Source organism: Sylvia atricapilla, chromosome 1 (assembly GCF_009819655.1).
Source record: "Sylvia atricapilla isolate bSylAtr1 chromosome 1, bSylAtr1.pri, whole genome shotgun sequence".
NCBI classification, from domain to species: Eukaryota; Metazoa; Chordata; class Aves; order Passeriformes; family Sylviidae; genus Sylvia; species Sylvia atricapilla.
Window position 1 is genome coordinate 14,720,237 of NC_089140.1, and position 20,012 is coordinate 14,740,248.

At 36.6% G+C, this 20,012-nt stretch overlaps 1 protein-coding gene across 2 annotated transcripts in view; it reads right to left on the reverse strand.

Annotated features, from left to right (window-relative positions):
- ZEB1 (zinc finger E-box binding homeobox 1) overlaps nucleotides 1–20,012 on the reverse strand; it is a 122,716-nt gene that overhangs the window by 14,251 nt on the left and 88,453 nt on the right. For both annotated transcript variants that reach the window (XM_066315270.1, XM_066315278.1), the window contains exons 2-4: nucleotides 9,381–9,581; nucleotides 4,196–4,258; nucleotides 2,416–2,577 (exon numbers count right to left, since the gene is read on the reverse strand). In XM_066315270.1, the coding sequence (XP_066171367.1) occupies nucleotides 2,416–2,577; nucleotides 4,196–4,258; nucleotides 9,381–9,581 (426 nt within the window). The remainder of the gene's footprint in view (nucleotides 1–2,415; nucleotides 2,578–4,195; nucleotides 4,259–9,380; nucleotides 9,582–20,012) is intronic.

Here is a 20,012-nt window from a genome sequence, read left to right on the forward strand (position 1 = left end):
GTCCAACCCAAACCATTCTGTGATTCACAGATATGTGTGTGTTAGTAGGACATACTGTCTGCAGGACAGAAAGTAGAGAGATCCAACATGAGGCCATATATATGAGTTTAATGTGATCTGTAGAATCTATTTTGCTGGCTTTCATAAAGTACTTCTATATTAGTACAGGGAAAAGTGAAACAAGATTGAAGCTAAATATTAATTTCACAAGTCTATTTCAAGAAGTCACCATTTATGTAGTTCTAGCTCCATCCCTTCTTACCAGCATATGTCTAGCCCTCCACATAGTAACTCATTCTATCCTTGAAAAATTAATTTTTTAAAGGACTAAAAAATACTTCTTTATAAATTGATAAAGATATGTTCAAATAAATGTAGGGCTTGCTGTATCGGATCAAACCATCAATTTATAGGCGTGATATCCTCCATGCTACTCTTCCTTGCTTCAAGACAAACAGGAAGCAAATGCTGTAAGGATGCACCTGTGCACTGTGCTGAGCATGAGAAAGGTGGAAGGTCTTTACTGATTAACATTTTATGCTCTGACGCACAAGGGGCACATTTGTACATGCTGTCATTTTAAGCTTCAGAACTGTAAGAATTATTAATATTCATAAAATGAACCAGTACTTTAGAAAGTACTTCTGAATTATTTACCTTCATGACCTCTTCCAGAAGTTATCACCACAGATTGATTATATGTTCTATGCAGTAGCAATTAATTCTGCTGGTGTGGAATTTACTAACTTAATTTTTACTGAATGTGCCACTGATCTTGCAACAGTGAAAAGCAATCAGACCACTTTTCCTTTTACTAAAACTCACCACTTTTTCTGTCATATAGGTTCTTCTACACTTGTTATATAGTAACAATCAAAATAACCCCTACCCACAGGGATTTTTTTGTTGCTTTATCCATTTCTGCTTTTCCTGGTTTAGCTGAATTATCCAAAAACAAAGCCATCTCCAGATGTGTAGACCAAGCATATTTCCTTTCAATTCTCTTTTTACCATCTGTAATTCAACTTATCTGACTTAAAGAGTACTCCATTTCAGCACAAATACAACTCAGTGAAAATGTCAGAAGTACGTTAACTTAAATTCTATTTCCATTGGAGGAAATGGAGAAATGTAAAGTCACCCAAAGTCACTAAAATCTCTGATTCTGTTGCTTCTCTTCTCTACTTTCCCAGTTTGGAAGCATGCATCTTTGCCAAATGTCACTTTATTTTTAGCATTTTCTGTTGCAAAATGATTAATATACCAAACACTATTATTCAGCATTGTGATCTTCACAATACTTCTCAGTAAAGTTACTGGGATAGATCCAATTTAAATTATTAGCACAAATGTGTATTTTTAATGATTACATGGAAAACATCTGGCAAGTCTGTAAAGCCAACTTGACAATATGTGCCACTGCAGCCACATATTAAAATTCTGAATTAATGAATGCCGTTTTTATAAAGTACAATCTGTAATAGCATAAAATCTCTGGAGGAGCAGAACAAAAAGATTATCTTTATTTCTTTCACTGCTCTCCCTTAGATTTCAGTACTACAGCTACAATGACATTTATCTGTACAGTTATATTCATTTCTTAAAACAACTAGAACACAATTCCTAACCATTTATGTAGGCTATTGCTTTTTCTTGAAAAATCATAAATGCTCCAATTGTCACAAGCTATCTGAGCTGAACACTTGAGAAAACACATAGAATGAAAACCCAATCTCAACAGCATTCACCTTCAAGTATTTCATGATGAAGAAATGAACAAAGTATAACTTCTCATTTCACTCAGAACACCTTAAGCATGAAACTTCCTCAGAGGAAAAAACCCCGTATCTACTTAAAAATAACAATAGGTCTTCATGTTTTCACAAAAACATCTTTGTATGAACAATGCTTTTTTTCCCCTGCTGCTGTCTTTTAAGGCAAAAAGCCCCAAAAGCCTGTCATAGACTGGCTACTCTACAGAAGAAATTCTATCTAACAGTTCTTTTTGGGAGCTTTGTTTAGAAACATAAAAGAAACATATTATAACCCTCCTTAAGTTATTCTTATATAAAACTATACTATTTTCCTATTCTTCTATTATATTTAATAAAAATTTATTGTGTTCTTTCATATAATGATGTTTAATGGATTTATGAAAGCTTGAACTTTTCTTTTCAATTACTTCAGGTTATAATTTAGGTACTTATACAACTGAATCCCAGTGCATGTCCTGTTTCACAAAAACAAGTGGCAACGTTTTTTTTTGCATGATGACCTTATCCTCTTATAATTATGTAGCTAAGGGGATTTTTCCCTCTATAGTTACATGTATTTGGTGTCTTCTTAAGTACAGCAGAAGTTTTGGGTCAGTGAGCACAAGCGATTTCATAAGAACTGAACTGGTGACATATTTACCATTTTCATCCTGACCACTAGCTTCTGGCGTGCCTTGTCTCTGGTCCTCCTCAGGTGCTTCAGGGTAGATAACAGCTGTATCTTCTTGTTTAAGGAACTCTTCAACATTAGGGTCATGGTTTTGCTCATTTTCTGCATCAGAATCACATTCATCTTCTTTTACTAAGTGTGAAAAACAAGGCACAAGATACAAAATTAAGTTTAAAAAGAATGCAAATGAGATTTAGTAACTCACATTGCCATATATCCCTCTAACTAAGGATTTAAAAACTATTTACACATACTAGTGTAGGTCAATCCCTTTAAGATGTCAGATTATGCCATGTTTTAAAAGATCTGATAGCATAAACATATTTAAAAACTTGACTAAGCACAGTTGGCCTTTTTAACTCAGTGCATTTTTATCACTTCAGATTTAGCTGTTCTCAATTTCGATAAAAATCTTAAAGGCAACATTAATTATGATTTAGGCCTTGTAGTTAGAAGGCCAGTTTACCATCTTGGCTCCTGTGTTTGTATTTGTTGCTTTCAAGACACAATTTTTAATGTTATTTACAGCTATTCATTAGCACAAGCTCAGAAGGTATTTAAACTCAGCAACAAGCTGGCCAGATAAACGCAGCAAACTTGAACTCTTACTGGGTTGTTCTCTGGCATTGGAAATGGCTACCAAAAAGGCTTCAGATCTACTTAACAACCTTCAATATTTTCCTGTTAAAAACTTAACAGAAAAACCCAAAGAAAAACTGTATTGCAAAATTGTCAAATGATAAATTAAATATTTTACTTAATGCTTGTACAATAAACATTTGATCCCAAGTATTTGCCTAAATATATTGTTCATATTGTTTATTTTACCATGGTGGAACATTCTGTGAAAGCTCTGCCTGCAGCACCCTAAATCATGACATTCAAATATAACAGAGATGCTCTCCACAATTAATGTGAGGTATATTTTTAATAGGAAAGAGAAGTTTTATGATTCATCTCTCAGTGTGAAGTCACATACTCAATTTACAATTTGACACAATCTTTTTATGACACGAGGCAGTCTCTCACATGTAATGCAATGAATAATGCAGCTCTCCATACTTACGTGGAGCAAACTGACTTTATAGGAACTGAAAAGAATGTGTGAAACTAGAGTTTAAAACTGATCAATGTTTAGATTTGTGTTTGCTTTTAAATAAGACTTACTCTGATATTATCTACCTATCTAGTAAGGGCATTAAATAAACCCCCAAAAAACTTCTAAAAAGTTGGACGGGATATTTATTAATCTTCTGTCATGCAGAGAAATAGAAAAAATAACAAACCATCTGTCTTTGTTTGAGTCCAAAACCAAAGTACAATTTTATTTTACCTTCTGTGTAATCAGTTCAAACAGAGGAGTCAGTAATAAAATACAGTATTACCTAAAGTCTAATTTTGTATATTTCTTCATAGTTAAAAGACTACCTGTTGACACCTACACTAAGATCATTGCTATTCCTTGTTTTGCCCTTTGGGGACGTGGAGCCCTGCTGGAGCTGTGTGGTCAGTCCTTGGGAGGGAGGGCTGCTCTGTGTCATTGGACACCTACACCTCTGGACCCTGAACACCAAAAGATGCCCGGACTTTTTTCCTCAGCTAAAACAGTGTTTACGGACCTCTAGCATGGAAAAGCAAAGCATTTTTATAAACAGAGGTGGGAGAATTCCAAAGATTTCAGAATGACACTCACCTAACCAAAATTCAATAGTACTTTATGAATAAGGGACTCAGATTAACAAAGAAATACCTGTACATCCAATTTCATTTGTCTGAGCTTCAGGCCCCAGGATTTCCTTTCTTTCTTTTCCAGCTGAAATAGTACATTTCACAAAAAGAATGAATATTTAAAGAAAACCCCACAAAACAACAGAAGTCACATGCACACCAAAAACTTAATATACTTGAGCTATTTCTTCAGCAGTGCCTTCCATTTCTGTATTGTTTAGAAGAAGTGCATTTAAACACAACGTTCTTTCAAAAATATGGATGGCACATTACTTCAGCACTGTGTGATCAGCTGAACCACAAAGATATTTCATACTTAAGGAAACCAAACCTTAAAAGGAAGCAATACTAAACACTGACCATTATGTGAAGAGAGGTGAAGACGTGGACAGTGTGTTTCACCAGCAAATAGAGAGTCAACTACTTAAATGACCCTATCTGTAAATGCAGCCATCTGATACACTGCAATATTATTTCCAGAAATCAGAGCATCATAAAACAAATGCAGTTATGTTATTTTCTCCAATTAGTGGTTTTCAGAAATGATTGATAATTTGCTGGTGCTGTCTGCAAACAGCAGCCTAATGTGTTCTCTTTCTGGCAAATCATCTGGAAACCACTTAAGGCTGTGATTGCTTAAACAAAAAAGAGATTTTTAAACACGTGCTCCCCCTTCAGAAAAACTATCAACTCCAAGACTCGGTATGAGTCTGCAGAACCAACCTGCTGCCCCAGCTCTGCCAGCTCTGCTGAGCTGCAGCCTTCAAGGATGCAGCATGGAAGCTTTAACTCACTACAGATTGTTGGTTCAAATCAATAAACAGCCAAGTTGTTCTTCATTTCAGTTCACTGGTTAGCATGGACTGGGAAGTTCCCACAGGAAAAGCCTCTGCTGACACTTCCATCAGTACTTGGCTTATGGCAGAAATACATAGGAAAGCTCTGTTGCTTGGATTGCTTTTTATCAGTACTATGCTACGCTAACAGAGGTGAAACTAAAGTGACATTTCATAGTTTCATAATGGAAACCTTGGATGCTTTGACCTACACTCTAGGAAAAGCCTTCTAGGTGATGCAGAAGGTTAGAGCACACAGTTGCTCTGACCTGAAATGGCAACTGTTATACTTCTATTTATCTTACTTCACTCTACTTCAGGGCAGGAAAAAAATCCTTCAGGTCAGCACATCAAAAGCCCAGAACATTCCAGCTTTTTAATTACAGGAGAAGCCAATTTCTCCTTTATGTGGAAGACGATAAATCCTAGGAGAACTTTTAAGTTCTCAAATAGTATCAGTTCCTCACAGGAAAAGCTTCTTAATTCTGCCTACTTTGACCAAAGCCCACAGGCCCAAAGTATCTGCAAATAGTGACAATTTAAACACATTTCTTGCTTTAAACAAGAAATGTAGTTAAAAGGAAAGTGCAACCCTTAAATCTTACCTTAATTTCAACTGACATCTAAAAAAACCCTCAAAAAACCCCAACAAACTCAAACAGCCTGTATTATATTGGTCAGTTCTGCATTGTGAACTAATTACATTTTTGGTTCATGATACTAGACTTGGTTCAGAGTTTGTAAGATAGATGACTGGACACAACGTAAATTTCAACCAAAAATTTAATTTCTTAAAATCAAACATGACATAAACCCACTGTTTTCCTTTAAAGGAGGGGTTTTGATGATTGTGATTTTTCTCCATTATGAAATAAGATCTACATGAGGGGAGGAGTATCAGTCAGTTATTACTTTGGAAATTTAAATTACAGTGTCTCCAGTAAATTCCACTGGCTTCAGTACAAAAAAAGTTATACTTCCCAAGGGAACGTCAAGGATTTATGGACTTATAGATTAATCTAGTGAAGTTAAACCCCTTCTCAATTCTAATAATCCTAACCTCTGTTTGGTCCTGTCTCTTCCCAACAGCTAAAAGTAGGGTATAAGACAGGGAGAAACCCTTTTCCACAGGGAAATACTGTAGGAATAATTAACAATTTGAAAACATGAAGTAGATATACATCTTTATAGCTATGTGTGGTCCAAAAAGAAAGGCAATCGTGCCCTCAGACGCCCAGTTATCACACAGCTGGGAAGCAATAGAATGGGATGTGATGATGGGGGAACAGATCTTAAGACACTTCCACCAAGCAGAAGTCACAGCTCTGAGTTCCAGAGGAAATTCAAGCTACCTGCTAAATGACAGCTTAAATAGAGGTCTCCACAAATAGCATCTAGGTCATGAATATCCATCCTGATATTACAGCTGGACATACCAGATAGCTGTAAAAATGGTTCTTGGACTTGTACATCTCATCACTGTTTATGAGCTACTGCTTGGAGACACAGTGTGGTTTCCCAGGGTTAAATGCTGATGATTTTCAGATGACAGGGAACAGTGTTAACTAGCAGCAAACATGCCTGACAACTACTGACATTGGCTGACAGTAAAGATCTCTGCATGGCTAAGATAACTGATCAAATTGAAACCACTAGCAAAGTGGAAATTTTGGCTGTAGGCAGAAAGACAAACTTCACTGAAATTTCCACTGTAGCCTTTATCTGCAGAAAAGGGAAAAAACTCCAAAGCCCATCAAGAGAGTTTCTAATTTAAATTCTTCAGAGCCAGTTTTCTGATACTCATGTAGCAAGCACTATTTACAACTTGCAGTATTGACTGGTTGGTTGCTTTCTGGTCAAAAAGATGCCACACAACCCACCAAATGTCAGAACACATGTTTGAGCATATAGGCTCAACCTAAAATTTGATGACTTAAAGAATTTTTGAATTCCAGAAAGAGCTTAAGCATAAAACATAACCTCCTTCATTTTTGAAGGTTATTTCTAAGTCTGGATTAAAAAAAAAAATAATCAGTTTTTCAAAAATATCTTAGCTCCAGTCCTGAGGCCTCCAGGTTTGCTAAATACTTACCGTACATAATAATGCTTTTTTAAGAGCATTAATACAGTAAGTTTAACTCCTGCCTTTTTTTTTTCCTTTTAATAGTAGCATAGGTTTTATTTCTAACTAAAGCAAAGAAAAATCATATTAGGGAATCATTGCACACATGAATGCTGGCACACTGTCAACAACTTGTACAGGATACACGTGGTTCACTTTTTTAAACCCGTAGGACTGTTTCAGTTAAACCTCTTGAGAAACACACCTTATATTTAAAACACCTGTTCCTAGGGTCTTTTAGAAATTCAGTTAGAATGACTGGAAACGGAAGGAAACTAATCTGATAAAGAAATGTTATGTGTGTTGTTTCTATTCTTGGCAATTCATGAACAGAATAAATATGCAAAAAAACTCATTCTGTCAAGTTCAGCTAAACCCAGAACTACTGAGTAGTACTTTACTGATGAAACAAACTTACTAAAACCACTGTAGAGTATATTTTTCTAAAGATAATCACCAGTCTTGAAGATGGTTGCACACCACCTACCCCAGTACATTTCCTTGTATGAGAGAGATCAAGTACTCAGTACCTCTCTCTTCACAATTCTGACATGCAACCCAGACTGACAATGTGATTTTCAGCTCATACCTTTCCTTCTAGGAAAGCTATCAAAAGAGTAAACATATTTTACCCTAGCAAATCAAAGCTCCATAAAATCTAATGTAGCCTTCACTTTTCTCATATAGTCACTGCCAAAAATGTAAACTATTTACTTAAAAAACCCTAATTATCAAATTAAAAAACCCTTCCAGACTGCTACAGTAGAGGCTTCAGAATACATAATTTTTACAGAGGAAATTTGTGGTTGTTGAGCAAGCCTGTATGGCAACTGATTAATCTTCTGTCTAGCTACCAGTGATATTCTGTCCTCATTAGCAAACTCCAAAGCAGAGAAACATTGCCTACACTGCAAATCTACAACCACAGTAGAATTTAAAATTAAAGAGAATTTAGAATTTAGCAAATAAATTTTTAAAGGTTAAAAATGGTACATTTGACATAAGGAGTCAAAAAATATGCCATCCCATGTCTAGAGTCCTGAAAACCCCCAGAAAGTTGCCTGAGATGCTGTGTGATGGGTACATCTCCAGGAAACATCCAGTCCAAGAGGTCTTGTTCCCAAATGTCTGGGAGCCAGTGCTCTTCTTCCTTGCCCTCTTCAGGTTTCCTACACCTATGCTTGAAGGGTTCAAGCCTATACAGAGCCCACTTTAATGTAACCACAATTTCTGATAGACACAGCCTGCAGGAGAACTAGGCCATTACAGGAAAACTAAGAAAATCACCTACCTAATAATTCAGCTCCAAAATACTCATTTCCCAGCACAGCAAACCTTGGCAATAGCAGCTATGTAAAAACAGGCCAAGCTGATGCTATTCTTTGAACTCTCAGCTGGACTGCAGTTAGGGACCATATGACTGCTTCCCATTTATTTAGATGTGAGGTCATGCACTGTGTATTAAACCACCAGTGTTAAAAGGTGGATGCTAGGAATTGTGGCTGGAGTTCAGATACAATCAGGGATATGCTGGAAAACATTCGGTATCTTTCAGAGCATTAAGGCCAAATTCCACAATAAATTCCACTAATTTATGCATTTATCCCAATTTGGCTCAAAAGTAAGCATGCTGTGTGATATTATGAAACTCAGCATCTGATTCCACAGTAAAAAAAAAGGCCCATTTCATGTCTACTTAAAATTTTCAGCTTCTAAACCTGATGCATAATATGTGCAACATTTATCTCATTCCAGTGTTCTCAAAATAATGATTCATTATGACTTACACAGCCAGTTCTAAAACTAATAATCTAAAAATTATTTTTCCTGCCTGTGTTTTACAAGGAAAAAGAGAGAAAATAACATCTGATTTTTTTAATGTTTTCGTTTACTGCTTACTCCCCAAGCTGAGCCAATCCTGAACCTTACAAGGAGCTCTGGCACAGACCTGCCAGGCAAAGACTTGAAAAACCAAGATCTAGTAACTAGTCTCTAATCAGCCTTTGGAGTGCTGCATCTAGAGACTGTAAGATACTGTTAAACAATGTCAATGGAATTAATCCACCTCTGAATCTGCTTCAAATAATAAATGAAGAACATGAAGTAGGGTACAATAAATACGTTATAAAACCTCTTTTTGATTGTAAATATTACATGTTATTTGAGTGATAAAGGGATCAAAAAAAAAGTTTGAATTTTCGTTTTAGAAGCCTTTCTTTACATAGTATCATCAGTAGAAATGAACATACCTTCATCTTCCCAGCAACTGTTTGTACTCCCTTCTCTTTCACTGTTTTCTGGTAATACTATATGGTCCGTTGGCAAGTCATCTTCTGGCACACTAGCATCACAGTCTGCTGCATCCGTTACACTTTCCTCTTCCACTATATGCAATTTATCTTCATCATCTGAATCTGAGTTTGCTTCTACCACATTGTTGTAATTGGTGACTGTGGAGAGACAAAAACAAAACACTGATCAATATACTGTTAACTGATGGCATGAAGGTCCAAAGCTTTCAGTACTCTGGCCAGGTGGTCCACATGGGGCATCTCCGTGGGGTCACATTATTATTGCTTCTTGCCCCAAGGGCATGGCACTCCTTGTGAGCAATTTGGCTGTAATGTTGGCACACAAGTAGCACCAGACAGCTTCTGGCTCCTACCACCTCTCACTGTGCACACCCACCCTGATGGTGGTGTGAGAAGGCAGAGGGAAACTCCAGAGCTAAAGTCACAGCAGAGCAAAAGAATTCCAAGTGGAACACTCCGATGTGGATGCCAGCATCACTGTTCTGTCTCATTTATGATTATTATGGCACTGAAGACGCCGTGGCCCCAAGTGGAGCACCCTTCAGAGAAGGCAGCCCAGCTGTTCTCGGGGTGCCATGGAGCCAGCCCCTGCAGGCACACACAGTGTGCTCCCCCAGCCCAGCTTCCCACTGCCTCCTCCTGTAACCAATGGCACCCCACACTCTGGCTGTGGGAATCATGGAGAAACAAGTGGGAACAATAATGAGATTGAATTCAGAATGGCTTAAGTGCTCCTGATCCAAACTAAAATGCTCCTGTAGTTACACCCAGTAAAGACTCAGCAGGATGAATGTGAAAGGAAAAATCACAGAGATCACTTAGACAGGGCATCTCACATAACATTTGCCCAGTTACCCTGAAAAGGTAATAACTCCACTTTCTCAGCCTGGAGAACATATTGCAAGAGTCTTTGCACAAAGGATTACATGACAATATATCTGTTTCTGTCATATGGGAGCAGATTATTATTTAAATAGTCTTCATTTGTAGGCATAAAAGATCAGTTACAGTCATCTCAACTTAATATGTAAGGAACTATAAGTAAACGGTATTAAGAAAAAATTACTTTCACAATCTATTTAAATGTCTTGTTACTCACACTGAAGTTAAACTATGAAACAGAACTACACAGGTATAATTTCCTCACTGCCAAGTTTGAACTTCTTACTAAAATGCTTCAAAATATAGTCTAAGAAAGAGAATAAATTTATAGATGGATAAAGCAACAAGACTTGGCTGCAGCACTCCTTCAGTGGTTATCAGAATTATACCTGGGAGGCACATAATCATGGTACTTTATGATACCTGCATCCTGTCACTGTTAGTTCACAAGAAGCCAGACTGATTCTTTCAAGTGAAATACTGCCTATTAAGGTAGATAAATAGCAAACCAGAGTCCTGCTCTTCTGAAGTTAGCTCTTTTTTTTTTAAAGCAGCTATTTCAGTCATTTAAAAATGTATGTAACCAGGAAAAGTGAGTCAAATTATGAACAGATAGGCTACTATCTCACTTCCTTCCAATTCAGGAGAAAAATATCTCTTTTAAAACATGCATGAGAATGACAAAAGAGCCTTTTGAATTTAAAACAATCATTCAATGTTTCTATATTTTACATAGTGCTATTTGAAAAATGTAGTAACTCCCCACTACTCACGGTATCAACATCTTCTAAACCAGCAAATTTAGGCAAAATCTGGTCCATTTCAATTGACAAATTGATATTCACTTAATATCCTGTATTTTGCAAAGTAAAAAAAGCTACTGCAAGTGATGCTATAATACTGTGTGATATAGAAGATACACAAATAGAGAAGATGTATCCCCTCACCAAAGCAGAAGAGATTTATAAATTTATTCTCCTGAGAAATGGTAAATGCAACTTTTAAAAAGCGTAACAATAGACATAAAACAAGGGAAAGGGGAAAATAATTTTAGCCTTTTCTCTTGATTGAGTTTTACTCTGAGACTTAGATGCAGAGGATTATTAACATAAAATAGCAATGTATTTACATTTGCCACACATAAAAAAGATAATTAAGAGGGGGGATCAAAATTTAAAGGGATAAGTTCAGATGTCGATAATGAATACTTGATTTTTTTTTAATAAAATTTCCTGTTTAGCTTAGAAAATTAAGTGGCATTCCTTATATTAGACTTAGAGTCATTTTATGGAAAATGAAACCATAATCAAACAGTTTGTCTTTGAGAATTAAACTTACAGAGAAAAAAATATTTCCTCTTTCCTCATCAAATGTATTACAGATATAATCTATTCATGATGGCTCTCTTCACCTTGAAACATTTCCATACATCCTCACTATACTCTAGTGCAAATTCTGCAGAAGTTAAAAACTCCTCCTTCCTCAGAAAAAGCAAGGATCAAAAAATGGTCTTCAGGATTTCAGTTTCTTCCATTAAAAGTCAGTTGTCAACAAGGCAAGACGATAAAGCAAACAAGAAATCTGGCTCTAACGTTCCTTTTTCCCTCTGCCCAAAATGCTTTGGGGAAAATAAATCTACCAAAGCTTTATCTAAAAGGTCTCAGCACATTTGGGGTGGCCAGACAACCCACAACCAAACCCAGCAGAAAGTCAAGCACTTAAAATGACAGAACCACTTACATACCTACATATAATTTTAACTAAACAATTACATGCTGCTTTCCTTCTGCAAGGTCCCTGCCTCATCTAGTGCAGTGATAGCAAATACGAAGGGAATGCTCAGTTTTATGGGGTGAACAGAGAATTTGTAGCATTCTGCCTCATTTGTTTAGATTGCAAAGTGATTGCTCATACTTCTTATTCCCTTCAGCCAGGAGTGTTCTCAAAGCTTCCCTTAACGGATGTTAGCCAGAATGGGATTCCGTATTATGTATTATAATGTATGGCATATGCTTATATGCAATATGTTGTAACTATATGTTGTATAATTATATGTTTATATATTTTATATTCTATATAATTTCCTTATACGGTATTCAGGAGGAATGCTTCAAAACATATAATTAACTGAACTGTAGTAGGTGATGCTATTCCCATTTTGCAGATTAGAACCTCACTGCTTAAAACTCAGCAGAGTCTTCTGGCAATCCTGGCACTGCCACATCAGTGCAGGGCACTTCAGGCTGTGCTTTTCAGAGGACTTTGCATTTATACAGTATTTTACACATTCAAAGCACATTTGTGTTCATTCCAAACGCAGCTGTACCCAGAGCCCAGGTACCTTGGTCTGTGTGCCACAGCAACTAGAAACACAGAGATCACTTCCAAATAAGTGACCTCCCAGAATCACATAAAACCTCTTTCAAAATGAGAAAGTAAAATCTAGTCTTTCTGTGGAGCTTTCAAACACCCTGGAGAGAGTGCTTTTGATTCCTGCAGCCCTCTACTTAAATTACTACACTTTCCAGCAATTAAGGCAAGGGTTCTGGAGGCAACAGCTTCCTTTAATAAACACCCCTGATTCATTCTCTGGGCAGCATTCCTCCTGTGAAAAAATTATGTGATCACATAATTAAAGATCTTATCGTTATGCATACATGCAAGAGACAAATTAAAACAGTTTGAACAATCTTCATTTCGACATTTTCCAACTTTTTTTGAATGCTCAGCTTTCAAAGTCAAGTGTTTGATTTTAAAGAATGTATTAACATTCTTTAATGAAAATCACAGTAAAAAACCCCAATAAACCCGGTAATTTACTGTATTTTTAGCTAATTAACATTAAAATCAAAATCCCATTACATACTGATACCTTCATGGCCGCAAATCTTAGCTTTAGCAATGCAGATTTGGTCCTGGTGCCCCACGAGACTAATGGGTGGTAGTACGAAGCTGCTGCCTCCCATTTGCTTGGACAGATTTTGGCTCCATGTTTCACAGGAACTATGGCATCAGGCATTTAATTCCAGAGGTAATCAACCTCCCCCTCCTCTCCTTTCTGCAGTTCAGTCCTAGAGCCATGGACCTTCCCTATCTGTACATAATTTTGTCTGTTTTCTCTTCATGTCCTTAATGTTTCCTCAGAATAGTCACCACTGAAAGAAGAGAACAAGCTCACAAGCCTTGCTCAATGCCTGGTGCCATGGTAGCTGCTGAAGTTGGGAGGAGTAAATTTCATTAAACCTTTTTGGATAAAGACTGAAGTATACTCAATACAAAAGCAGTATGTAGAGACAACTGCTTACAATCTCTTAAAGAAATTCAATTGACTATACATAAATGATGACTTCAAGGGGCTTCTAATTTGGCAAAATATTCCATGCAGAAAATAAAACACACATAAAACCTTGCCTGGAACAGTTACAGCTTCCCAGCGAAGGAGCTACAAGTATTTCAGACTTCACTACTATTTACTTTCAGTAAATGTAATTTAATAGTGACTAGCTAAATAAAATAATTCAGTCTGTATCACAGAAATCTGGCACCAACAGTAGTCAGTGTCTCCATGATGAGACACTGCTCTGTGAAAAGCAAGGACAATTAGAGAGGTTACATCACCCTCGGCCACCATGGCTCCAGAGATGGCCATCAGCCACAGGGGACAAGCAGCAGACCACTGAGGGATGTCTTATCTTTAACTGTAAAAGCTACAGATCATGAGCCACGGCTGTAATCCACTGAGGACAGGTCACCAGACAAGCACATGTGATGTATGACACACATATGGGCCTATTCTCTTCAATATACAGTATGACACCTTAACAAAATTTCACATTATTAAAGTTTAATTATTAATTTCAGCTGCACTTTCACAGATTAATAGAAAGCCTCACCAAACATATTATAAATTACACTGAAGACAAAATATTTATTCAATAAAACCAACTTTTATATCATTACTACATAACATCTGAAATAATTATGAAGTAGTAATTAAAATATTTTATGAACCATAATTACTTTTTCTCCTCTTGCTCATTTTCTTGATACAGTATCCCTGTTTTTAAAGAACAAATGACCATCTGTAGTTGAAACTTTCCTTGCTCTAAGAAAAAATGACTGCAAAATGAACCTCAGAAAATGAGCTTCACTTTCTGAATTTTTAGAGTCCTTAACGCAAAGCAGATGTATGACATTGTACAATTCTAATTAAAAAAAGAAATGTGCTCAGATGGAAGTAGTGATTAAAGTGCTAAAACGGAGATATACATTATTTTGCTGGTTGAATACAGTTGGGAAACTATGATACATATGTCTAATCAAATCAAACATGATATTTGAAAGGCAAAAATTGCTAGTTGCTGATTTAAAACCAGTGAACCCAGAAAATTCAAGGTGAACACTAATATTGTAGTGATGAAAGCCTATAGGATTCATTGTTTCCATAACATAATGAGAGAGTCCCCAAAAAGACAATTACTATTACTGCCACCTGAGTGGCAATAGAAGGAAAGCTTCTTAAAAAGCTGTCAGTGGTTACCTACTCACCACTCCCCCACCCAGAGCTGCCCTCAGAATCATTAGATGACATGAAAGATAACAATCCCAACACAAGGAATGACACAATCAAATTGATGTCACTCAACAAGATGAAAACATATGTGGTGGAATATGCACCAGAATAATTTGCTTTCAGGTGGCGAGAGGATAGAAATGCACTAAAACAAGGACGGAATTCCACAGAACTAAGGTAAAGTGCCTAACACTGGGATCTGGAAGGCTACTTCGAACCTGCTAAAACCTTTTGTTCAGTACTTGACAATGATCACTATCTTTCATGTAGCATTTGGTCCAGCATTCTTACTAGCTGTCTTTTGTATGCCTCTCCATACTTAATCCAAAAATCCTACCTATTTCCACTGAACAAAAAAAACCCCACAACTTTTAGGAATTTGTGAATTAACACAAACACTGTTGAATTTTTTAAGATGCTGAAAACATAACCAACACATCTAAGTTGTGTGAGCTCAGCATCTCAACACTGAACTGGCAGGGGATGTAGAACAGCTGTGAGAGATTCTGATCTTTTAGAAATCCTACTTCTAAAAGCTCTTCCAGAAAAAAAACCAAAAAAAAACCCAAAACAAACCTGTGAATGCTCAGGCACGAATACTCTGAGAAAGAAAGGTTTGATTCTACAAACTGGAACAACGCCTGTGCTCTCTGAAGTTCATTCCTGGTTCATGGAATTCTGCTCTGACAGCCTACAATCATCTCTTGGAAACCATTTACTCTCTGTCAGCCCACCCAAAAATCTGCTCCTATATATTATTTAGCTCTAGTGCAATATTTAAGCAAAATACATTGCGAAGTCTGAAACCTAGTCATTTAGCATTTGGTATTTTATATTTAGAATTTAGGGTATACTATTAATTTTGTTACTACTCCTGAATGAAATGCCATATTTTCAAGTGACAAGCTGCCCAGTATCTTCAGTAAAGCTAGACCTTTATGTTATTTTCATATTTTTCCTCTCAGTTTAATACATACCCTTGACATGCAATAATATATACAGAACCATGCTACCATCTGAAGCAGAAACATGAGAAAGAGCTTAAGAAAAAAGAAGGCACATGCTCATCCTTCTACTAAAATTCCCTGCTTGGAGTTTTCTGGCTTCTGGAATTCCTAAATGACTTGTGTTGTCTTCATACCCAAGAGCTTCACTTTCTGTGAATTTGTCTGCTTACTTCTTGAATTCATGAAAATTTTGGCATCCACATTAGTCTGAGGCAAGCAGTTTCACAGCTCTGTGTTGTGGGCAGACTAAGTTTCTTCTGTTGATTTTGAACCTGCTCTGCACTACATCCAGTGGGTGTCCATGGAATTGCCCTCGTGTGCTCTATACTGTCATGATTTCACATGTCATTGCATCGCCCTCCCCTACACCGCCAAGAGTCTTTGTTTGCTTCTTACCCATATAAAAGTTTTTCCACTGATCATTTTTGCTGCACCTCCCTGGACCTTCTGTTCTGCTGCATCCCTGTGTTAGCAGGGGGAGAGATGACAACCTAGAACTGTGCTCAGCATTCATCTTGGATTAGAATGCCAGCAGAACAATGCACTGTTTTCTTCTCCATCCCTTTTCTAACAACACAACCCTCTTTCTAGGACTTTTCTTGACTTCCACAAGTAATAAGGCTGGCATTACTAAAGGTTTATTATCTGTAAATCCCAAAGTGATGTTCCTGAATGGTAACAAACAGCTCAGAACCCATTCTTCAACAGGACCCTTCCTCAACATACTGCTTCACTTTTATCCATCTAGAATTTTACATGCCATACTACTGGCTTGACTATGTGGAAACACTGTCATTATATCCCAAATAAGTACAAGCAACACTTAGTGAAAATATCTGGTGCTTCACACTTATGTCACTGCCTCTATCAGACAGCAGAGTGATTTCCTCTAGCACTGGGATGGCCAGCAGCATTACAGAGAAGAGTGGAGGCAGCAAAAAAACATTCCATTAGGTAGCCTGTTGAATTCAGTAAAAAAATACACAATGAGATCTCATTATGTGCAAAGTATGAGAAAACTGTATTATACTCTCAATTAAATTGTTCAGGAACAAAAACCATGCCAGAGATTAGTTTCTGAAACAATCCATTTAAAATGTAATTTAAAAACATACTTGCAATTTTCAGAAAAGTCATTCTGCTTTTAAGAACAGTATATGTGCTATGACTGTGGAGAGCAGAACTATATTTTATATATAAAAGGTTGACCTGTGTTGATTTATACTTGTGTAGATATACACACATGTGAATGTGTTCACACAAGAAGGGGGAAAGTGGATTCAGTCCTTCCTCTGCCTGAAGGGATCAAATTTACATCTCCCATGCATGTTTATATAAATATATGAATAGCTGGAAAAATAGAAGTCTAAATATTTATATGTACCAGGCACATTTCTGATAATTTTGTTTAACTAATAAAAACCTCTTTCAAAATAGCTTTACACCTCTTAACCGAATTCTAGTCGAATGCAGCTTGACACACTTTGAATGAATATTCCAACACATTAAAACTCATAAAATTCAAGGACCTTAATAAGCATTAAGGTATATAAATCACCTCAATACTCAAGCACTAGATTATTTGGTCTTCAGGTCAACTCAAAGAAACTTTGAGTTTAAAATAAATGCTTAGCAAGCACAGTGCAGACAAAAATGTGCTCTAACTGCTGGACCAAAAGGGAGATTGGATGTTTGGCTTGGCTTACCCAACACACATTAAAATCAATGATGTAAACAGAATTTTTCTGCTTGTCAATTTTAAATCATGGTTTTAAAATCAATCAGCATTTGACACTAAAAAACCCTGACCCTCAATGTTAATGGCAAAGTCTGGAGTAAAGTCTGATGATCTAAGTCAGGACCAGCTCCCCAGAACAGGATACTGGCTACAGCTCTGGCACTACACTCCAAGATGACATAAGTGATGCTTGGAGCAAATCTGGCAAATATTCCAGTCGCAGTAAGAAAATTTTCTGTTGGTTGCCTTTGTTCTTATCATTAGGTCAGTCTCAGGTAACTTAGTCCTACATGCAAAATGACATTGGAACAGGACAGTTTGGCAGTGTACCATTTGGAAATGCAGGATGAGCTCAAGGCTCTCCAGTGGGGCAGACATGGTAGAATTTTTGCCACCACTGGTGGCTTACAGTTACTTCTTACAAATGTATAGACAAGGGCAGGAAACTCCAAAAATAAACTCCTGCACTCTTATGAGAATTTACCTGTATGTAGAACTGATAGGAGTCCAGAGATGAGAAGCAAAGAGTATACACGGGCAAGTATTTCAGGTGTTTAGCCTTGGTCCAAAAATAATCTTTAATACAGGAAACATGTTTACACATACATACATATATACTTACATACATACTTTCAGGTTTGATGGCCTAAAGTCAGATTTGGAAATGAATACCTATATCATAATACAAAAATAATCTGCTTTTGAAATATTTCTCTTATAAGGGCTCCTACAGAAAAGTAACTTAAATATGATTTTCACAATGCTGCTTTGAGACTCTTCATTACACTGCAGCTCTTCTGTGTTAAAAATGCAAGCTTTATAGCTTTGCAAAATTAAGTCTTTCAGTCTTTCAGTGACACAAAGGGACTCGCAATACTAAATTCTCTATTATATTTGCAAATGGTGGTCATTCTAATGAAAAAGCTAACTATTGTCCAAATTTTCTCTCTTTATACTCTCCGGATTGATGTAAATACATGCAAAGACAAAAATTCTCAGTGGCAGCATAATTTGAAAAATGGTATTACTACAAGGTGCTTTGAGGTTTGAAAATACTATAAATGGTCCCACAAGAAAGAAATTAACCTTCAAAAACAAGACAGCCAAAGGTGTATGAGAAAATTAGAAAATTAAGTGTATCCTTTGCCTGTTATCACCACTGTACAAGCCAAGGTTTCTACAAATGAGAACTTAACTCTGTCTGTGTAATTCCATGTCACCTGCTGCAGTCAGGAAGCTTTACAAAAACTTTTAGGCAATTTAATACTTTAAGGAAGTATTTATAAACACATGAAGCAGTGAAAAAAGAACCATAGCCCCTCCATGCATTTTTTTAAAAAATTCTATGATTTCACTGCAGCTTTAAATACTCAGAAGGGAAGAAGCCAGGTAGCACTGTACATTTTTTTTCCTGTCAGGGCTCCCCCATTTCACATGCTGTCCCTCGGGGAGCCGCAGAAAATGCAGAGTAGTGTTCACTCAATATAGATGACTAAACCTCTACTATGCAACATGGACTTTTTACAAGTATTTATATTTGTGAATGCATTTGGGCAAAGTAAGTATCAAGCAGAAAGTGAGAGTAATTTTCTAATGCGCAGGCATGAACTTTTGACTATATCTTTACTCTGTCCATTTTTCACATTCTAAAGAACACATAATTTTTCCATAAAATTGCACAGGCCTAAATAGAAAATCTTGATGTTAATATTTTTTTTAAAAAAATCTGAATTTCCAAAAATATACTGCAAGGACCAATTCTGGATAGGGGGCAACGTTTTGTCACTGTCTGATTAAATCAAAGAGGAAAAGAGTAGAAACCTTCCCCTCATGTCATCTATGTGATTGCTGGTAAGTTTGGATTTCCATCACCAGTATTACTTATAAAGTTTATTGCTTTACTCAGAAGACTGGAAAAATTAATCTGCACACCCAAATCTGTCCCTCACAGTCTGAGGGCTGCAGGGATTTACTGCCTCTGAGACAACTGAGTGCCATGATCATAAAAATCAAGCCTAAGATGTATAAAAATCCAAGAAACCTTCATCTTTTAGTACCTCCAATTACTGAACAAATGGAAACAGTGAACAAAACTGACGAAAGGCTGAGAGGAAGAACTATGTCCATGTATTACATAGTCTGTTTAACTCCTCAAAAATTACATTTCCACTGGAGACTGTACCACTCTACTCTATGTTCAAAATATTCTTACCTCCAGACAGCTGACATTTTTTTCTTTATAAAACTCCTCAGATATTGAAAAAATTTTGCTAAGAGATGCATTCAGGAGATAAGGCCACAAATTACTTTCTCAGAGACAGGTTTTTAAAAAGATGATTTATTATTACAGTAGAAATTAACCCTTGCAT